This window comes from Triturus cristatus, chromosome 4_2 (genome assembly GCF_964204655.1).
Source record: "Triturus cristatus chromosome 4_2, aTriCri1.1, whole genome shotgun sequence".
NCBI classification, from domain to species: Eukaryota; Metazoa; Chordata; class Amphibia; order Caudata; family Salamandridae; genus Triturus; species Triturus cristatus.
Window position 1 is genome coordinate 380,632,299 of NC_140586.1, and position 18,220 is coordinate 380,650,518.

Genomic DNA, 18,220 nt, shown 5'->3' on the forward strand with positions numbered 1-18,220 from the left:
ATGTCGATAGCAGGGAGCCAAGGCTTCTTAATATTCGAACGCGTTGTATAAGAGCATGGTGAAGGGCACATTGGTTCAGCTCTTCATCAGATGGGTGATTTAGTAATGGCCCTGTGAGCTGGGGAGGGGGTGGTCTAAATGCTATAAGGCATCAGGATAAGCGCCTGTTCAGCTGGGATGTGGCGCGATCACAAAACAATGGCATGGCAACCCTGAAAATAACGAGCAGCGACGGGACTGGTGGGAGGTCAGGGATGGCATGGCGGAGATTAAGTGAAGTAACACTTAACCAAAGACACAAGCAGCTGGGAGCTGCGATGGGCGCCACAGCTGAACAAATGCCACACATAAGCGTGCTGTAGTCGTAAAGCACAAAATAACTTTAATCAAAAAACCTGAGCAGAGGCAATCCAAACAAAAATCTAGTGCTCACGGAGTAACATAAATAACAGAAAGAGTAAGTGCACTTGTAACAAAGGCAGTCCTCATGTGAGGGTCCAAAAGATGAAAAGGAGGGACTACTAAGCATATTTACCAAACAAAAGCAGGCATTTATAAAGGGTAGTAAGAGAAACCAGTGAAAAAGATGGACAGTGCTCAAAGCCCTCATTGTAGATAAAGCATGTTTTGAAGAGACAGCTTGCAAGCGCTGCGTAGGTGAGACCTAGAAAGGGAGAAACATGAAGACAAACATTGAAATGTTGAAGCTCTGGGTTTATACCAGACATTATAAGGTAAGAGCTACTCCATTGTCTTTAATAGAGCTCTCAAAATGTCAACATTCCAATGTTCTAACTTCTAGCCTGCCATTAAAGGCCCGCTCCAGCGTCTGGCGAGGGCCTTTAACAAGGGCGCCGGACTTTAATGGCCGGATAGCCTAGCTACGAAGGGCTATAAGGCTATTAGAACATTCTGTCACTAGAGGGCAGAATGATCTAACAAATAAATACAAGGCCTCTTGAAACCCAAGGGGGTTTAAATCCCCTCGGGCTCCGGGGGGCCTTTGTTCACAGCAATAGCTGTGAACAAAAGCAACATTGGAATGTTGCTCTGCTGGCTTTTACCACACGTAGAAGCACAGAGCACTCCATTGTATTCAGTGGAGTGCTCCACATTCCAATGTTCTACTATAGCTTTATAACCCAACAACGGTGAGGGAAGAATGTTCTAATTAGGAGAACAAAGGCATTGGAGACCGAGGAGTTTGAAATCCGCTTGGCTTCAAGCCTTTGTTCACACAGCTCTTGCTGTGAATGTTCTACAGTTAACAGCCATACACAGGGCCATGTCTGTTAGTTGTTGAATATTTACACGAAGAGCTGTGGAAGGGAACTGAAGTCAGCACCTGGTTTTCCCTGGCTTGGTTGAACTGTTTTTTGTAATTCAGCCAGGGAGACCCATAAGCTGAACAGCATTCGCCCCTCTCTTTCTGAAGCCCCAGTGACACTCAGCAACAGGAGGAGGGAACAGTGAAGGCTGCTTGTGCCCTCCTGCATGGCCTCCACCTTTCGCTTTCCTCTGCCTAATTAAAATATTTTTGAGAGGCAGAGGAGAGGCTGTGTATTAGGACATTGAAATGTTGAGAGCAGTGGGCCTATACCAGTTCATATAGACAGCTGCTGCTCCATTGTCTTTAATGGAGCTCTCCACATTCCAGTGTTTTAATATAGCCTTATAGCCCGCCGTAGCGGGCTATACCGTCTATTAAAAGCCCGCTCCCACGTTAAAGGCCCGAGCTGAAGGAGAGGGACTTTAACAAGGGATTGAGACTTTAACAAGGGATCGGGACTTTAACAAGGGATCGGGACTTTAACAAGGGATCGGGACTTTAATAGCCGGTATAGCCCTACTACGAAGGGCTATAAGGCTATTAGAACATTCTGCCAATGAGGGCAGAATGTTCTAACAAATAAAACAAAGGCCTCTCGAAGCTCGAGCTCCGAGAGGCCTTTGTAAAACATTGGAATGTTGCTCTGCGGGCCTTTACTGGCCTGTAGAAGCATGTCTACAGTGGAGCTCCCAACATTCCAATGTTCTAATTCAACATACGTAGAGTCTCTTCTTTGACTAAAGTTGCACTATAAAGCCTTATTTAAACACAGAGCTTGTTTTGGAGTTTTGGGGGTGCTAAATTGGACCTCATGATCTAGTGAAATAAAAATTAAAAACATTCGTACTTTTTTATTTTTTTATATAAGGTGGTGGTTTTAATTTCTGGCTTCTTCAAACTAGCAACTGGATTTAGAAATTTCTACAGTGAACAGGAGGAACATTGCTAGCTCTAATTGTGAAAATTCACACATTTAGATAAGAGTTTGCCTATGTTTTTCATTTTCCTCCTAATCAATGAAGCAGCACAAAAAAGCTACCATCCATGTCTCTAGTCATTGAATGGAAAATATTTATTTTACAAAATGTCTGTTTACCTAGGACCGAAAGTACATAAGATCCCAACATTAATTAAGGAAAAAATTCAAAATTTCTTTAGCAAAATAAGTGAACATTTTAAGAAAGGTTACTCAGGGTGTTTCATTAATTTTTACCATGGAAAATGATTTTTATCATGTTTTTAAATTGCAAAAGGTTGAAACAGGAAAAAATGGGATTTTCGTTTTTTTACTAAAATATAAACGTCGCCTTCAGTTTTCTTTAGCTTTAAGATCTGTTGAATTATTTGTTATATAATCATTCAGTTGTGTTGTTTCCTTAAGCTTTTTCTTATAACAATTTACTAATGTTTACATTTTGATCTACAGCTAAAGTCTGGTGTCGTGTTCGTGTAAATATATGGGGGCCACCTGTTATGATTTTCCTGCGATATGGCTGCTGTGCTCGTCATGTGACGGCCGTCTGGGGGTAAAAAAGGGGCATTGGCAGGCGAGACATACTGGCTTTGCTACCAATACTTGTTGATCTCAGTCTCCTTGAATACTGGTCCTGTAGTTTTGCTCAAACTGATGCTTGACTGTTGTGCTTCCAGGGCATAGGCTCAATGATCCCATGGTTTATTAACTTTTTTTCTCATTCCTATACAGTTAGATGCCACAAAAATTAGTTTTACTTTTGGAAGAACATATAGGATATGCTCACTCTTATGCAGAAGGCTAACACAATGCTTGCGTCACTGGTTCCCATCCCAGTAATTCTGAGCAGAACATTATGTGAATTAACTTATCTAGTCAGCAGGCAGATTGTCCTCATCAGCGCCAGAAGTGCTATTACATTTAACACCAGGAGTCTCAGACACCCTAGTATCTTATTATTAGATACAGCCCTGAAAATGTTTGTACTTGTATGTTCCCAAAATGTGCCCTATAAACTTAAATCATCTACATTTAAAGGAATCCACAACCTAAAACCTTACTGTTTCTGTTGAGGTTCAATTCCCTGCCGACTGTAGAAAGTACAATATGGGACTTTTTACAGCTACCAGCTCATAGAATATATTTCCTGTCTAAAAGAATGTGTTTTCATTGGAACTGATAATCACAAAAAAAGTTAAATCGGGCTCCTCTAATGGTACGTCTTGAAAGTCAGGTCTTGGCTTTGTATACATTTCAGTAGCATCTAGACAGCCCTAGTTTACCCCATTATCTGCATCATTTTCTGGAAGTAGCAAATGAGTAGCAGGATTTAGTATTTTGTAGTACTGTAAAGACACATTCTGTTTGTTTAAGATCACTTGTTCATATTTAGTAAGCCTGCTGTCTGTTATGTGCTGTGCTTGTGTACAGGTTGACAAAATTGCAACTGAATGTGGAACCATTACAATAAAACAATAATTCCTATAAATGCTTTGCTCTGTTGAATACGAACAACAACTACAGCCACTGTCTTGAGGAATCCAGGCAGTACCGTGGCTACTGAATCAAGTGTAGCAGAGAAATAAGCCAATGGCTGTTTGGCTTCACCAAGGGTCTCTATCAACACATAGGATACATACCCTTCTCTCTGATGACAGTAGAGGAAAAAATATTTGTCTTAATCAGTCGTTCTTAGGGCTGGTTCCTGGTAAAGTTTCTTTCTGAGATTTATTAAGGACCCCATTCATTCATAGTCCCAGGATTGCTGTGTTAGTCTCTGTACAGGCTTTGCCATTAGGGAAAAGTGAGGAATCGACTGACTGCAGTAGCCCACCATTCACAGGAACATCCTGACTTATTTCTGCGTTTTGGGAGGAATCATTCTAAGAATTTTAGCGATATGTTCTTGGGACACTAGCTCCTTTCTCAAGGTCTTGTCCCAAGTACAAACCTCCCTCTGACATTACTATAATTTTGTTGGGGACACCTGTGTCCATTCTCTGCCAAGTGATTCAGTAGGACAGTCATGTCTTGTTGCAAGCTTCTTTCCTAATTGACCCCACTAACAGGTTGTTAATGTAGAGGACCAGAACAGAGTTGCATGACAATTACAAGGTCTCCAGATTTTACCTCAGTATTTGATTGAAGGTTGAGAGGCTCTCTGTATACCCCTGTGGGACTTGGCACCACGCCAGACTTTTTCTAAAAAATCTGAAGCCAAAAAGGACAAATGGAAAAGAATGCCTGACACAGATCCATGACAGAGAACTGCTATGATTCCCATGGAATTTTTAAAAACATTGCAGCAGAATTTGGAACCAAAGGACCACATGAGGCAAGGGTTTGATTCACCTTTCTTAGGTCCCAAACTATCCTCCACTATTTGTGTTCAGCAAATCCATCACAGGTGAGTTGCAGGGACTCACTAGTATTTATTTCAAGATGCCTTGCTGTAGCATTGATTCAATCACAGGTGTGTTATTCCAGGTACCGCCTGAGGTGTGAAGTTGTATTGGGGCATTTGTGGATACTCTACATTAAGCTTTTTGTAATTCTCTATGGGTGGAAATTCTTAAGCAGACCAGTGTCCTTGCGTTCCTTCGTCTTTGACCAAATCTCCTAATTCAAGCGGTTAAGTCCTCTCTTGTTAGGACTGGGAATGCCCCGACTGCTGATTATCTTGATTTTAATTTAAAGTGTATATCCTCGTCTTATTTCTGGAGTTCTACACCACCCGATGTTCAATAGACAGCACAATTTAATGTGCATAATAAATCCCTGCACAACAAATTCACTGGAGTTCAGATACATTTGACAAATTAGTGGTCGTAGAACAGGGTTAGTACTTTGCTTATTGAAGATGCCTACAACTTGGACTTGTTTTCCCAAGGGGGTAAGTTTGGGATCTCTATTCGAACTCTAGAGTGGGTAGTTCCTGTATTTATCAGAAATAATACAGGGTGACCATTTACTTCTCTATCTGCATACTGCCCACGATGGTCTACCTCTAGAGCTCCAGTATTGTTAAAAAATGATACAGGGTGGTCATTTACTCCTCCATCTGCAATTGGCCCACTCTGGTCTACCTCTAAAACTCCTCCCCTTTCAGACACAGTCATTGTGTTTGGTGCTATACCTGGTTTATTAATAATAGTTTCATACGGACTCCAGACCGTTTAGGTTCTTGACTTAAGGATGTTTTCAGGACTGTTCCTTCATTTTGCCAACGTCTTCTTGATTAACTGGCTGGAAGTTAGTCTTCATCCCAGGTTATTTCTGAACTGTAATTCAACTGCTGAACAAACAATGTACTACTAGGCGCCGAAGTTCTAGATCGCTTATACAGGAGCCTTCAGAACATCCCATATTTTTTGTCACATGATAAAAGGTTGCATTCAAGAGTTAGTCATGCATCTAACACCTCTGCCTCTAAGAGCTCTACCACACAGTGAGCTGCATCATTTGTTGCGAAGGGCTACATTATTAGAGACTGACATTAAGCGCTCTGATTCCCAGCTAGGTTCACACTGGCTACAGATTATTATCCAGCAGAGCCTGGAAACACACAGAGTAGTAATTTGGGCTAATCCACATGATTGCTTGCTACACTGTGTGTCGAGGATTATTTTAAAGCCGATGTCGAGGTTGCTTATTACGGCCTTATAACCACTATTTTTCCTATTCTCAAGGATGTTAAATTAGGTTACTCCCTCTCTGTGCAGTACAGTGTTCACCAGTTCCTTGGCCTATGCTTGCTAAGGGAGTCTTGAAGCATCTAATGCATAGAATGTTTTTGATTGTCTAATAAACTTCATATATTTTTTTAAAAGAGGAGAGTTTTCAAGAGGAAGTAAATTGATCAACCGAGTTACTTGTACTCCCAATGCACCCTTTCCTCTGGCCATCGTCCCCATGTGTTTGCGTCCTTTAGTATCCATACTCTTGTGTAAATGCAGAGAAAAGAAATCGCGATAGGGAAGATGCAGGTGAGATTCCTGGGTATGAGATGCTGTGCTTGTTGTCTGGTTTTCAAATGGCCTTCACTTAACACTGTTCAAAGTGCTGTAGTGGTTTCTTGTACAAGTAGGAAGTGACATGAGTCTGATAGACTTGGGGTTAGAATAAGGGTACGCTAATAGCTAGTTTGGGCAATGTTTGTTCGTGTTGAACATTGCAGTACTAAAGGCAATAGTGTTGGGTATAACCTAGTTAACTTTTCAGGTAAGATGGCGATTTCTCATGATTGCACTTGGTTCTTGAAGCTCAGCTTTTTTGGTTCTTGCATGGCAAACCAGTCCTCTATTCTAACAGATCACCGTCTTCTTATGCAGGTGGAGGTTTTGCTCAATGTGGATGAAGTAAAAGAAGAGATTACCTTTTTAAAGCAATCCTGGATTTTGCAGAAAAAAATTGGTGCCCTAAGATCGTTTTCGAATTTACCGAATATAAAGCGAGCAAGCAGCGGTAACTTTTCATCTTTGAAGTATTCTGAAAATGTTGGACTCCTGATGGAGTGGGTCAATGCAACTTGTGCCTTCTACAATACGAAAGTAAGTACATTGCATCTAAATAATTCTGACACTTTTCTGTTTCTCCCAATTACTGTTGCATCATAATTTGTTGGTATTTATACACCACATAAAGCCTGCAATTATGCTACTATTAGAAGTATGCTAAATTAGCAGGTACCTTAAATTCAGCTACCCTCGGCAGCTGAATCCAAGCAAGGCAGATGTGCCTTTTCTGGCCCCTTCCATATGGCATAAGGGCTGTTATAGGATCCATCCCTCCTTCTGTGACATCAAATTAGGGTGGTAGTTAAATCCAAATTCTTTAAAGTAGTCCCCCCTTGCAACAGTGAAAGAGCCTTCATCATTCTAGCGCTACTAACTTGGACAGTGTCAGTTAGTTCAATGTATGCACGTCACTGGTGTTTTACATTAACGCTGAGCATCTGTGAAGATGAGTTGTCAAAGTAGTGGCTTATGCTTCCATTTAGTGCTCCTGGTGAGTGACAGATTGCCTACTCCCTGTCCTTTCTCTGTTTTGTCACTTGGTCCAATACAGTCATTACATACCACTAGCATCAAAATACATGATTCTGTAGGTATTTTGATTTCACTTTGTGTTGTTTGACAAAAGCATGAGTTCATCCTTGAAACCTTTGGTACTTTACTGGTGTGAGTGTGATGTTATTGTCCTGTTACATTGGGTGAGAAGGTACAGAATTTGTGTGCTTAGTGTCTTTTAGGTAAGGCATATGCACAGCTCATACATTATTTTTATTCTGGTTGGAGATAATGCCTTAGACTGCTTAAACAGTGTTCTGAGAGTGATAATTGTACTTGTGTCCGATTTGTCTGATCAGGAGTTAGGTCAGCACTTTGATTTTAAAGAGTTTAACCAACCACATGCATTTGCATCGAAAGAGTTAAGAGTGCATACATCCCTCTCCACTTTTGCTGCCCCCGTTGCCTACGTTTGCCATGTTTTTTCTGACAGAGAATTTGGTGTACATGATTAACTTTATGAGCAAAATCAAATGTATTCTTCAATCCCGTGACTTCAACTTCTTTTGTCTGTGTGCACGTGGTACTCTGTTTTGGGTGTGTGTGGTGAGAATTGATTCAGGCTACCATAGAAGCAATGGCTCCTTGATAGCAGTTACTATTCCAATGTCTTACTTTTGGATAGCTGGAGTTGCTTTAAATACTCTTGTTTAAAAATGTTGCTGACCTGAAATCTGCAAGTCTCGACAATTGAATATTCCAAATTTTGATTTCCCCTTCCCTACGTTTGGATTACGGAAAGCATTTCTGTACTGTCTTCTGCATGGACTGTCCAGGTTTCTGAGTTTGTCAGTTTTGTCTCCGTCGTCCTCTTACAACTTAACTGTGTGCAGAGAGCTAAATGGTCATGTCCCGATTGCTATACTAGCCCTATGTTGCAATAGACCCTATGATGTTGCTCCTTCAAGATTATGCATGGTGCTGTGAACTTTAGGGTCAAGGTTTGCTTCCTTTTGTACGTTTCCCCTCTTTTTTTGCCAATTAGAATGTTATAGAAGATTATCTTTCTCACATGCTCTGAAGTGTCACATTGATGATCTTGCGGAATCTTTAGTAGCAGTGCATGGTGTCGCTGGGCTAAACTCCTTTTTAAGCCAAGTGTCAAGGTGCCATGAAACAAATTAAACATCCTTTCAACATGTGTCTGGCCATCATCTGACACATATTGGAGGGTGCCTAGGAAGATAATTCTAGACCAAAGTGGAGGACTGTTTATTGACATTACTGTCCTGGTGCCGTAGCCAGATATAGTACTCAGTTGGTTATCCGGTTTGTGGGGTCTTTAATCTAGTGCCCTGTAGTCATCCTGTGTAATATTTCTTCTCAACAAATGGTAAATAAATAGCCCTGTCCAGTGATGGCCTGTCTAGTTCTAGAGGGTTTGAGAATCTCCTGATATTTTGGTGAGGCCTGTAGGAAGTATGCTGGAGACATTACATGCTTTGCTAAGAAGAGTATCGGCTATGTAATGGCTCTTATTCTCCACAACTGTGAATTCCTTGGCCACATCAGTATGTTGATTGTAGATAAAATATCTAAGGAATAGTTCCTGTACAATGGGAAGTTCTTGTCTTGATACATCACTTTGCCTTGTACATTGGTGTTGGGTGATAGGTGGGGATTAGTGAAAGGAGAGCAGAGCTGGTTTGTGTATATCTAGTTCAGTATGGCTTGTGTAGCCTCTTCACCTATTTGACTTCCTGCTACGGAATGTTTCCAAATGCTGCGAATTAAGTGAGCTGAAAAGAACTGTAAGTAAATATTATGAACTTTGCAGTTACTACTAAGTCGTAATCCTACCCTACCACGATGTCTGACAAGGTAAACACGGTGGTTGTCATTTCTGTAGGTAATGATGGTGGCATGTGCAAAGGATACATCTGGTGGTATTGCTAAATACCCACAGTCACCAGCTTCTGCTATGCGACATCACTTCATGCAGATACCTTTGCCACATTTGTGGTGACTACCACGAAGTGGGGCAGGAATAAGTCTCTGTTCTTTTGTCCTCTATGGTGTGTTAAATGTATGTGCACCAGTAGTTGCAGTTGGTGTCTAAAACGCAATGCTGCAATATTACTCTACTGCACTAACATGAGATGATCAATAGTAATCTATTTTTTGTCTTGAAATAGGTGGAAAACTTTACAGTGTCATTCTCCGACGGACGGGTTCTTTGCTATCTGATTCACCACTACCATCCAAGCTATGTGCCTTTAAGTGAGATATGCCAGCACACAACCCAGACTGTAGAATGCACTGAGGCTGGTTCAATAGGACTAAATTCTTCATCTGAATCCGAGAACTCCTTGGACACATGGCCTATCACCTTCGACCAAAGTATGTGTGTATTGCAGATCTGTAATACTGATAGGAAGATTATTTTTTTTATTCAGTTACCCTAATCTATTTGCTGTCCGCCATTTACATTCCTTTGTCATGACATGTCCATGATTTGAAACCCGTTTTGACTTGTATCAAATCATAGAGACATAAATATTTGATATTATTCTTCCATTCACTCCGAGAGCAACAAACTCCACATCGATAGGACGAGAAAACTGGGAAGACCAATTTCCACTAATACACACACTAGGTCACCCCTGCACCATGTCAATAGTCTAGTAATTGACAAGCTTAGCCTTTCTCTTGCACTTTCCTGTCTCCAATTTAAATAAGAAAACCATGTTCATCAACCAGTCGTACATCAAAGGTTTGATTCGTGTAATTGTTTTGTATATTGTTTTGCTGTATTTAAAGCTTTTTTTTTCATGTATGGGTGGTGTTCACACACATTCCTATGCATTTCATTATAATCGCCCAAACCGAAGAGCTGTTTCCTAGTTTGAAGAATAACCCTTTATACCAAATGCATCTACAAAAAAAATCATCCCCAAAACTACCCAATCTGTTACAATCACCAAAACATTGGGGCTCAGGGAACCCCTCTCAATCTGTCATGCCTATCATTTCCTTTTATTAGGAAGGCATAAATTGTGCATTTTTATAGCGGGCCAATATAGCTGCAATAAAATCCTTTGCTGCATATTTTTTAGGGTGAATAACAGTTTGTTATAATTAATGTTATTGCATTTCTCCAGCCTCTTCTACTCTAACAGTCCAAGTCCCCAGACACATTCACATTTACTGTCCCCAACACCTTTACATCTCTAAAAATTTATTGTACTCTTTGTAATAGCCTTCTGAATGACCAGCTTTCAAGTATGTTTTTGTCACCGAACCGAAAATAGTAGACTCTCTACTCAAGCAATTTTCCCTTAGCCTTTCCTATATATAGCTCCATTAGCCATTATCTTTGCAGGCAGAGCCCTTATTAGTTTGAGGGTAAGTTTTCTTCTTATAAAGTTTTCACATAAAGGGTGGGGGCAATCCTTCAGGAAATATCATTTGAGTAATGAGGCAATCGTTGGGTATAAAAGAGCAGTTCTTTCAAGATTTACCATCCAAAAGAACCTCCTGTTCTCAAGCCATACTTCTAGGATAGTAGTGTCTCCCACTAAGCTCTCATGTGCACCCACTGAGGCAGTTGTAACACAATGAAGAGAAGGATCAGTACAGGGCAGATTGTCGTTTCTTGACAAGCTCTTTTCTTCACTACCGCCTCATTTAGAAGCAGTGCGTTCACACAATTTGCCTCCATATCTATCTGGCCTTACTGGAAAGAATTCCATTGCTCGTAAAGACTTGCTCTCTTGAGCCATGTGCCAGAGTATTTACTCTTAATCTCCCGCAGAACAGTATATGAAGACTAGCTGTGTACAGGCGAATGCCCAGCACTTTAAAACCAGATGAAGGAGCTAATTGTTTACGCTGTATACGCCTGAGTACACGGTGTAGAAAACAATACAGATTTGTTCCTCCCTCTTTTCATAGATTTTACATAAAAAACTCAAGCTCTCCGCAAAAATTACAAAATACTTTAAAAACATTATCTGCCTTTTTCGTTTAAAAAAAGCTTTTGTGTAGCATGCAGCTGCGTTTTATTTATTTTTGCAATATTGGTTCTAAATTATTTTTATTATTCTACTTAAGCTGGCCATGGAAAGAAAATACATAACAAATAATAAAATCTGATATATTTTGTCTTTGGTTAGTAAAATTATTACACAGTATATAAACTGTAACAACAGTTTGAAACTCAGGTCAGTGTTTTTTGTCTAATCTGCTCATTGGACTTCACTGTGCAGTAGAAAGATATTGGGTCACTGTGTCAACTATTAACCACATTCTATGCAAAGACCACTTGTGCAATCATCCTGCATCTTCAGCATATGTAGAAATACCACTTATGGAAATATTTCAGTGTCTTTCTCTTGATTGTTGCTCAGTATATAAACAGTAATGGACCAACTTAAACAATATATATCAACAGTTTGTTCAAAGTTGCCCATTGGCCTTCAAAACCTAACACAGAATGAGGTGTGTTACAGTGACAATGGTTACCCTATCACACGTCCACTCAAGCTGTTTTCTATTCATCATATAGAGCTATATTATAACCATGTTGTCCAGGCTTTTTTCTCAGGCGACTGTCATATATGTTTGGGCAGGTGCTAGACCCAGTGACAAGAGAAAGTAAACACATTACTGGTTTCTAATAAATGAACAGTTGGACCAAGAGTGTACAGGGGTAATGCCTGAGATGATGATCTCACTCCTTATGCCAGTGTGTGGACATTTTACTTTTACCAAAAATTAGGTTTTTTTGGTTGCACTATGCTCTCTTAATCCACCTTCTTTTGTATGCCTTTGCTTTATGGTAATCAGTGCCGCATAATTTTTTTCTCCACCTTGACAGAAACCTATTCAATAGTACAACTCCTTTGACTTCCTATTCCATGTAGAACATACCTGCGTAGCTTTCACAGATGATTGTTAACCTACAGTGCTGAGATGAGAGATATCACAATGACAGAGCAGTTTTTGCACATGGAGTAGTTTCTTTGCCTAGCTTGGTTGATGTCCTGGGGTGCCATACAGTGTGTACTGGGTCTTTCCATACAGTAACATCTTGATTTGTCAGTCCTTCGGTTTGTTTTATTTTGCCGTTTTCTACCCACTAGTCCTATTTGAACAAACAGGTGCTAGTCACTTGAGTTTATGCTGGTTCTAGTGTGTAATCTATTATCTTCCTCATTTCCACTTAAATTATAAACTGTCTCTACTTGCTGCTTCTGAGATATGATCTGAAGCCCTAGATTCCTGTCATTTGAGCGGATATTAAATATAACATGATATCAGGACTGAGCGGTGCAGGAATATGAGGCGATAAGATGTAAGTCTCATGTGCATGAAGAAAAGAGGGCTATGATCGTCAAGGACAGGCGAGTAGCTGGGGAGGGGGCTTTGCAAGGAGCAAGGCAAGCCCATTTGTTTATTAAGTATGGGTTTTGACAGCAGATCTGTGAAAAAGACTATTGCTTGCAATTTACTTAGAGTGGGCTTTGGGTGCAATCATGAGCTTTCTTAGACCAGCCATTAACTTGAGACTTTGTCACTGACGACTTGGACAGTGGACCATTGTTGGGTGCATCGTTATGCCACCACTCAAGTGCTTGCACTGAACTGCATTAGGGACTTCTTTACAACTAGATTCTCTTTCTGCTCCTGCTTGTAGCCCCAAGTCTCTGTAGTACATGAATAAGCACATTAAACCTGGACATTTTTGTCTTTGCCTTTGCTAGTGTTCAATAGTGTGGAGAGCTGAGCAAATGTGGATAAGGAAAGCAGTTTGGCTATGCACTATTTTAGGACATTATTTGGGCTGAACCTCTAAACGTAGGAGGTAGACTTTTTGCTGCAGTTGTTTGTTCACACAATATCACTAACCTGCCTTATTGTTTTTAGGATCTGAAAATTGGGTGAGTGTGTTCACTACCTGTCATACTGTTTCCAAACATTTGCTCTTTCTGCCAGCCCTTAAAAGTGAACCACAATGAATACCATACATTCATAATATTCATTTCAATGCCCCTATTCTTTTATCAGCACAGCTTAATTATGTTATTTTGTTACTTTCTCAGAAGACAGCCCGTCCAGCTTAAAAGCAATGGTTACTCGCTACCTTTTACTAGTCTAATTAGTGGCAGGCAAGGTAATGGCCCTCCTCTTGTGATATGGCAATCTAAGCTGCATCCACTGTAATTGTGGTTATAGATAAAACCATAAAAGCAATAAGTGGCAGAACAAAATCGCAGCAGCCACGTCAGTAGCTTATTGTGTTGATGCATCATGCTCCTGTCTTTTTTTCTATTTTTTTTACCATTGTTAGGTCTGGTGTTAGCCAAGAACTTTTGATTTTACGAAAACATATACAATATACATACATATAGTAGCTTTCATCCACCTCTCTTGTTCCATTAGCCTGTTGGTGTGCCATTCACATTTTGCTGCTTCTGCCCTCTTCCGCATGGGGCAGTGGGCCAGCCTACGTAAACTGCTGGTTTACTTAATTTTGAGTGTCTGCATTTTGCTGTCTCACAAGGAGCACATAGCCACACAAGCTAGTTCCCTTCAGTGCTATTTTTTTTGTTTTTACTTTTTAATGGCTTTACTGTTGCGTTTGTGTTTAGAGCCTGATGGGATGGCAGGACACTTCGAATGCACATTCCATTTTAGGTTTGTTTTGTGCTTTAATTGAGCCGGTTTTGTTTAGTATGAGACCTCACCACTGTGCTTCATTGGTTTAAGTGTGTTCCAACGTTTCATGTATGACGCATGCGTTTGCAGTGTAACATATTTGTAAGTCACTATGCTGGGGATCATTTACCTCGATTTTGTCTTGACCCTCCATGCTCTTTTTTTACTCTCACATGTGAACTGTATTTCTGAAGTGTTTTATATTGTTTTCATGTTTCGTTGTTCAAAGTTGATAGTGTTTAATATACTTCTCTTTATGTTCAGCAATTACTAACTCTGCCAAGTATAAAGAGCTTCTGGAAAACGAGAAGAAGAATTTTCATATATTGAATGCGGCTGTTGCAGATCTTGGTGGTGTACCAGCGATGATTAATCATTCGGATATGTCGAACACTATTCCTGATGAAAAGGTATATTGCATGTATTGGAGCATTCACTGTTGGGATCTGCATTTTAGACCAGGAAGTGGCTCCGGTTCAGTACCTTTTACCCCAACAAACCAATCTTTTTGTACGCGGTTGTTTTTTTTGTTTTAACATTCTACCCTCAGTGGGTGGTATCTACCGATAACTTTATCACTCTTCTGTAATGCTTATAACCCTTGGCATTGGGATATCATGTTTATTACAAGTCGAGCAATCTTATAATTGTCATCTTTGGTATGAAATATGCTTCTGCAAAAGTTTCTTTTAATGTTTTACTTGTTTTCATTATGTTAACATTGTGTATCTGCAAGCTGCTAAAACCTCTTTACATCCTGCCCTCTCCACTTTCATGTTCAATATTCTGTTATCCCTCCCTTACAAAAGAGTGCCTGCCCTAGCAGGCACTACAGTAGTTTGGTTGGATAACAATAATATCTACACTGGGATGTTTTTTCAGGTACTGGTCATGATCTAGGTGCAATAAATCTGCATTGTTCTTTACTAGTCTTTGAGTAGGATACCTAAACACAGCCCCCGTTACCTCAATCTCGATGATAGGAGAAAAACTGAAAAGATTTAACATTTGTCTATGTCTAGTAATTTCTTTGCCACGAAAGATAAAAAGACGACGTTTGGGAGGCGGGGACAGGCCTCCATTTACTTTGCAAGTTCACAGGTATTTGTACTTTTGTTCTTGTAGTCCGCTAAACTAAAGCGAGTGATTGAGTGTTGATTTGCTTCCAATTTGATGTAGTGCTGTGTTATCTAGCAATCTGAATAGATGGAAATGTTTTGAGGATCTGCAACAGAATCCTATTCAGGAACTAATTTATCAGACCAAAGCTAATTTCATTGCATCTTTGAATGTAATCCAGCCTTTGGTCATGACAACCATGTGTACATAATGCAAACCCAAGTAGAAAGCAGTGGAATGCTTAACAAAATACAACGACCTAGCAATATAATTTAAGACTGTTTACAATACCAGATAAACAGGGCTCCCATTTCATTGGGGGTATTGTTTTCTTGAATAGATTAATTTTGTTTATTTCTGAATTGGAAGAAAGTTGTGGTTACTGTTGTGTCGATGAGGAAGCTGTTCCATATTTTGAGTGTATAGATGGAGAAGGCTTAATTTGTTTTTCCCCTACTTGCATTTTTCAAGTCTCCAGTCCGGCAATACCCGCTTTCCTGGTGTCAATCTCTGCTTGGTTGAATAATGTCTCTCTCTGACATTTGCCAGCAGGTTTTTTCCTAAGTGTTTTTTTTTTCGTGGTGCAGCTGGTTCTGAGACTGATAAGGCCTGGAAAGGGAGCAAATGTATTTTCTTTACTCATAGTATGGTGTGGTCCAACTTCTTCAGACGTTTGCACCATGTCATAGTGTATAGGATACATTTCATGTGTCACAAAACACACAAAAGGTGATGGTAGGCTGCTTGCAATAAGTCTAACCGCTGGCAATAGCTCAGGGTAGCGCTCTAACCCATTATTCTTTTGCTCACCATGCCACCTCAGTTTGGACCCAGCCATCTGCAAATCAGTCTTGACCGTGCTCCTCATGGGAACAGTCCAGTCCAAACTGCCAGACCCGTCCTCCCTGAACCGGAACAATTAGCAACCCTGGACCAGTTTTACCCTAGTTATGGGCTCATCAGCCCATGCTTACTGTGTCACTGGAACCAAGCTATACCTGGGTGCATAGCCGGCAACTAGGGCAAAACTGGTCCTGGGTTGCCTTTATTCCAGTCCGGGAGGACCTGGCTTGGCAGTTCGGGCTGGACTGTTCTCATGAGGAAGAGGGTCATGACTGATTTGGATATGGCTGGGTCCAAACTGAGGTGAGCAACAGAACGATGGGTTTGTGTGCTGCCCCAAGCTATTGCCAGTTGTTAGACTTATTGCCAGCAGTCTCCCATCACCTTTTGTGTGTTTCATGTAACTTTAATTAGTGCCAGTATGGTGCCAGGGAGTCTGTTAAAGAAGGAGTGTTGCTTCCATCCAGGAGCCTATTCTTTTGGTTTTAGGTAAAAATTGTTTCACTTTTTCAGGAGTGATAGCTGTTACTACACAGTTTTGGTTCGCTTGGGAATGTGTCCTTTTAAGCAGAGATCTGCGTTGAGGGTAAAATTGGGGAAACTTTTTTTGGCTGTACACGCCAGCGAAAAAGTAGTCACATCTAGGCAGTTTGTGAAGCATTGAATGTCATGAACTGTAGAGACTTGGAGGGAGAGTTCTGTCTTATCAGTGTATTGATGAATATTGCTGGTGTAGAGTATGGATCCATCCATGTAGTTCTTTGTACCATTGAAGATTGGGGGGGGGGGGATCGATCGATAGATGGATAATGTAGTTGACTTAGGACTGCTTTGCCGATGATTGTTCTGATGAAAAGCGGTGGGTTGTGGGGTGATCTGCATGTTTCGATTTCTGTAGCGGGGGTGGGGGGGGGGTAACCTGTTTTGAGGTTGTCCTGAAGGTTTCTGGCATGGGCAATGTGTAGTGAGGACAATCAATGTTGTCTTCATCAGAGGAGACATACATTAAGATGAAAATGTTGGTGTGTTCAGTGTGTGGGAGGGCAGACAGAATGTATTTTTTGAGTTGTCTGTACTGGATCTGATTTTGTAAGTGATCGTATTGCACTTGTTGACCAACTATGGTTTTTGATTATCTGGCAGTGGGTTGACATAGGGCTTGACTAATTCGAAAAATACTTTGCTTCCATTAGCTGCTCTATTGATGATAGCGTTATTGAGAATTTCATTATGGTTGTGATTAGTGATCTGCCTGCTGCACAAAGGGCTTTGAGTTGGGTGATGTCATAGTGTTCTAATCCGTTTCCATTTCTTTTCTTGTGACTTTGTATAGTGCGCTTCTTCTCTTAGTCAGTGAGACTTTAGTTCGAAATTTTATTTCAGCACATTGTGGTAGGTAATGATGGAGTCTTCCCTAAATATCTGCCTTTCTGTTGGGTTTGCAATGTAAAGAGTGTGTAGAAAGAGAATGCGGATTAGGAAGTTACGTTACCTCTAGAAACATTGTTTCAGATGGTAATTTAGTTTCCTCTGCTGATTCTTTATACCATTTTGCCTCTCATTGCATTCTGAGTATTTCTAATAAATAGTATTGAAAAATGTGCATTGATGTGTACCCACATGCATGTGTGCGCGGCAAGGCCATGTATACTATCAAGTGTTGTTACTTCTGGTTGTGTGGCACAACCTCTCTGCATTGATGAAGACGTTTATTGCTCCCTCTCTTCTGCATACATTTTCTGATGTTCCATCCTGGTGCCATTCCGGTGCTATTCAAGACTGATGAAGGGCAGTGGCCAGTAGAAACAATGTTGGAGAAGTAATTCACATTTTACCAGACACCAAAAATGTAGGTCCTAGCATTTTATCGTTGGAGTGAAAGTGATGTCAATATGTGTAAACTTGGTCCTGGTCTGATGTCATTCTAGAAAAGGGAATAATGTTAGGGTTCTAATGGATGAGTCATTCGATACCAAACTGAAGTGATGAACAATTTTAAACTAGCGTTTTGCGTTCATAAAATGCCTCTGGACGATCTAGTTCAGGGGTGCTCAAAATAAATCTAAGGGACAGATCTTCATGATATCCACATGAGATAAATGTACATACAGATACTGTTAATGGAGCTCAAATACATTGTTGTTCTAAACATATAGCATGTGTCTGTTCTTTCTGGACCTACGGTGGACACGCCTAATGTTCCTGACTGCGGATAAGCTTGGTCTT

General features: G+C 40.5%; 1 protein-coding gene across 2 annotated transcripts in view; it reads left to right on the forward strand.

The window, feature by feature from the left end:
- The window catches only part of ASPM (assembly factor for spindle microtubules), a 393,967-nt gene that overhangs the window by 119,015 nt on the left and 256,732 nt on the right, over nt 1–18,220 (forward strand). For both annotated transcript variants that reach the window (XM_085601843.1, XM_085601844.1), the window contains exons 14-16: nt 6,635–6,853; nt 9,508–9,712; nt 14,297–14,442. In XM_085601843.1, coding sequence (XP_085457969.1) covers nt 6,635–6,853; nt 9,508–9,712; nt 14,297–14,442 — 570 coding nt within the window. The remainder of the gene's footprint in view (nt 1–6,634; nt 6,854–9,507; nt 9,713–14,296; nt 14,443–18,220) is intronic.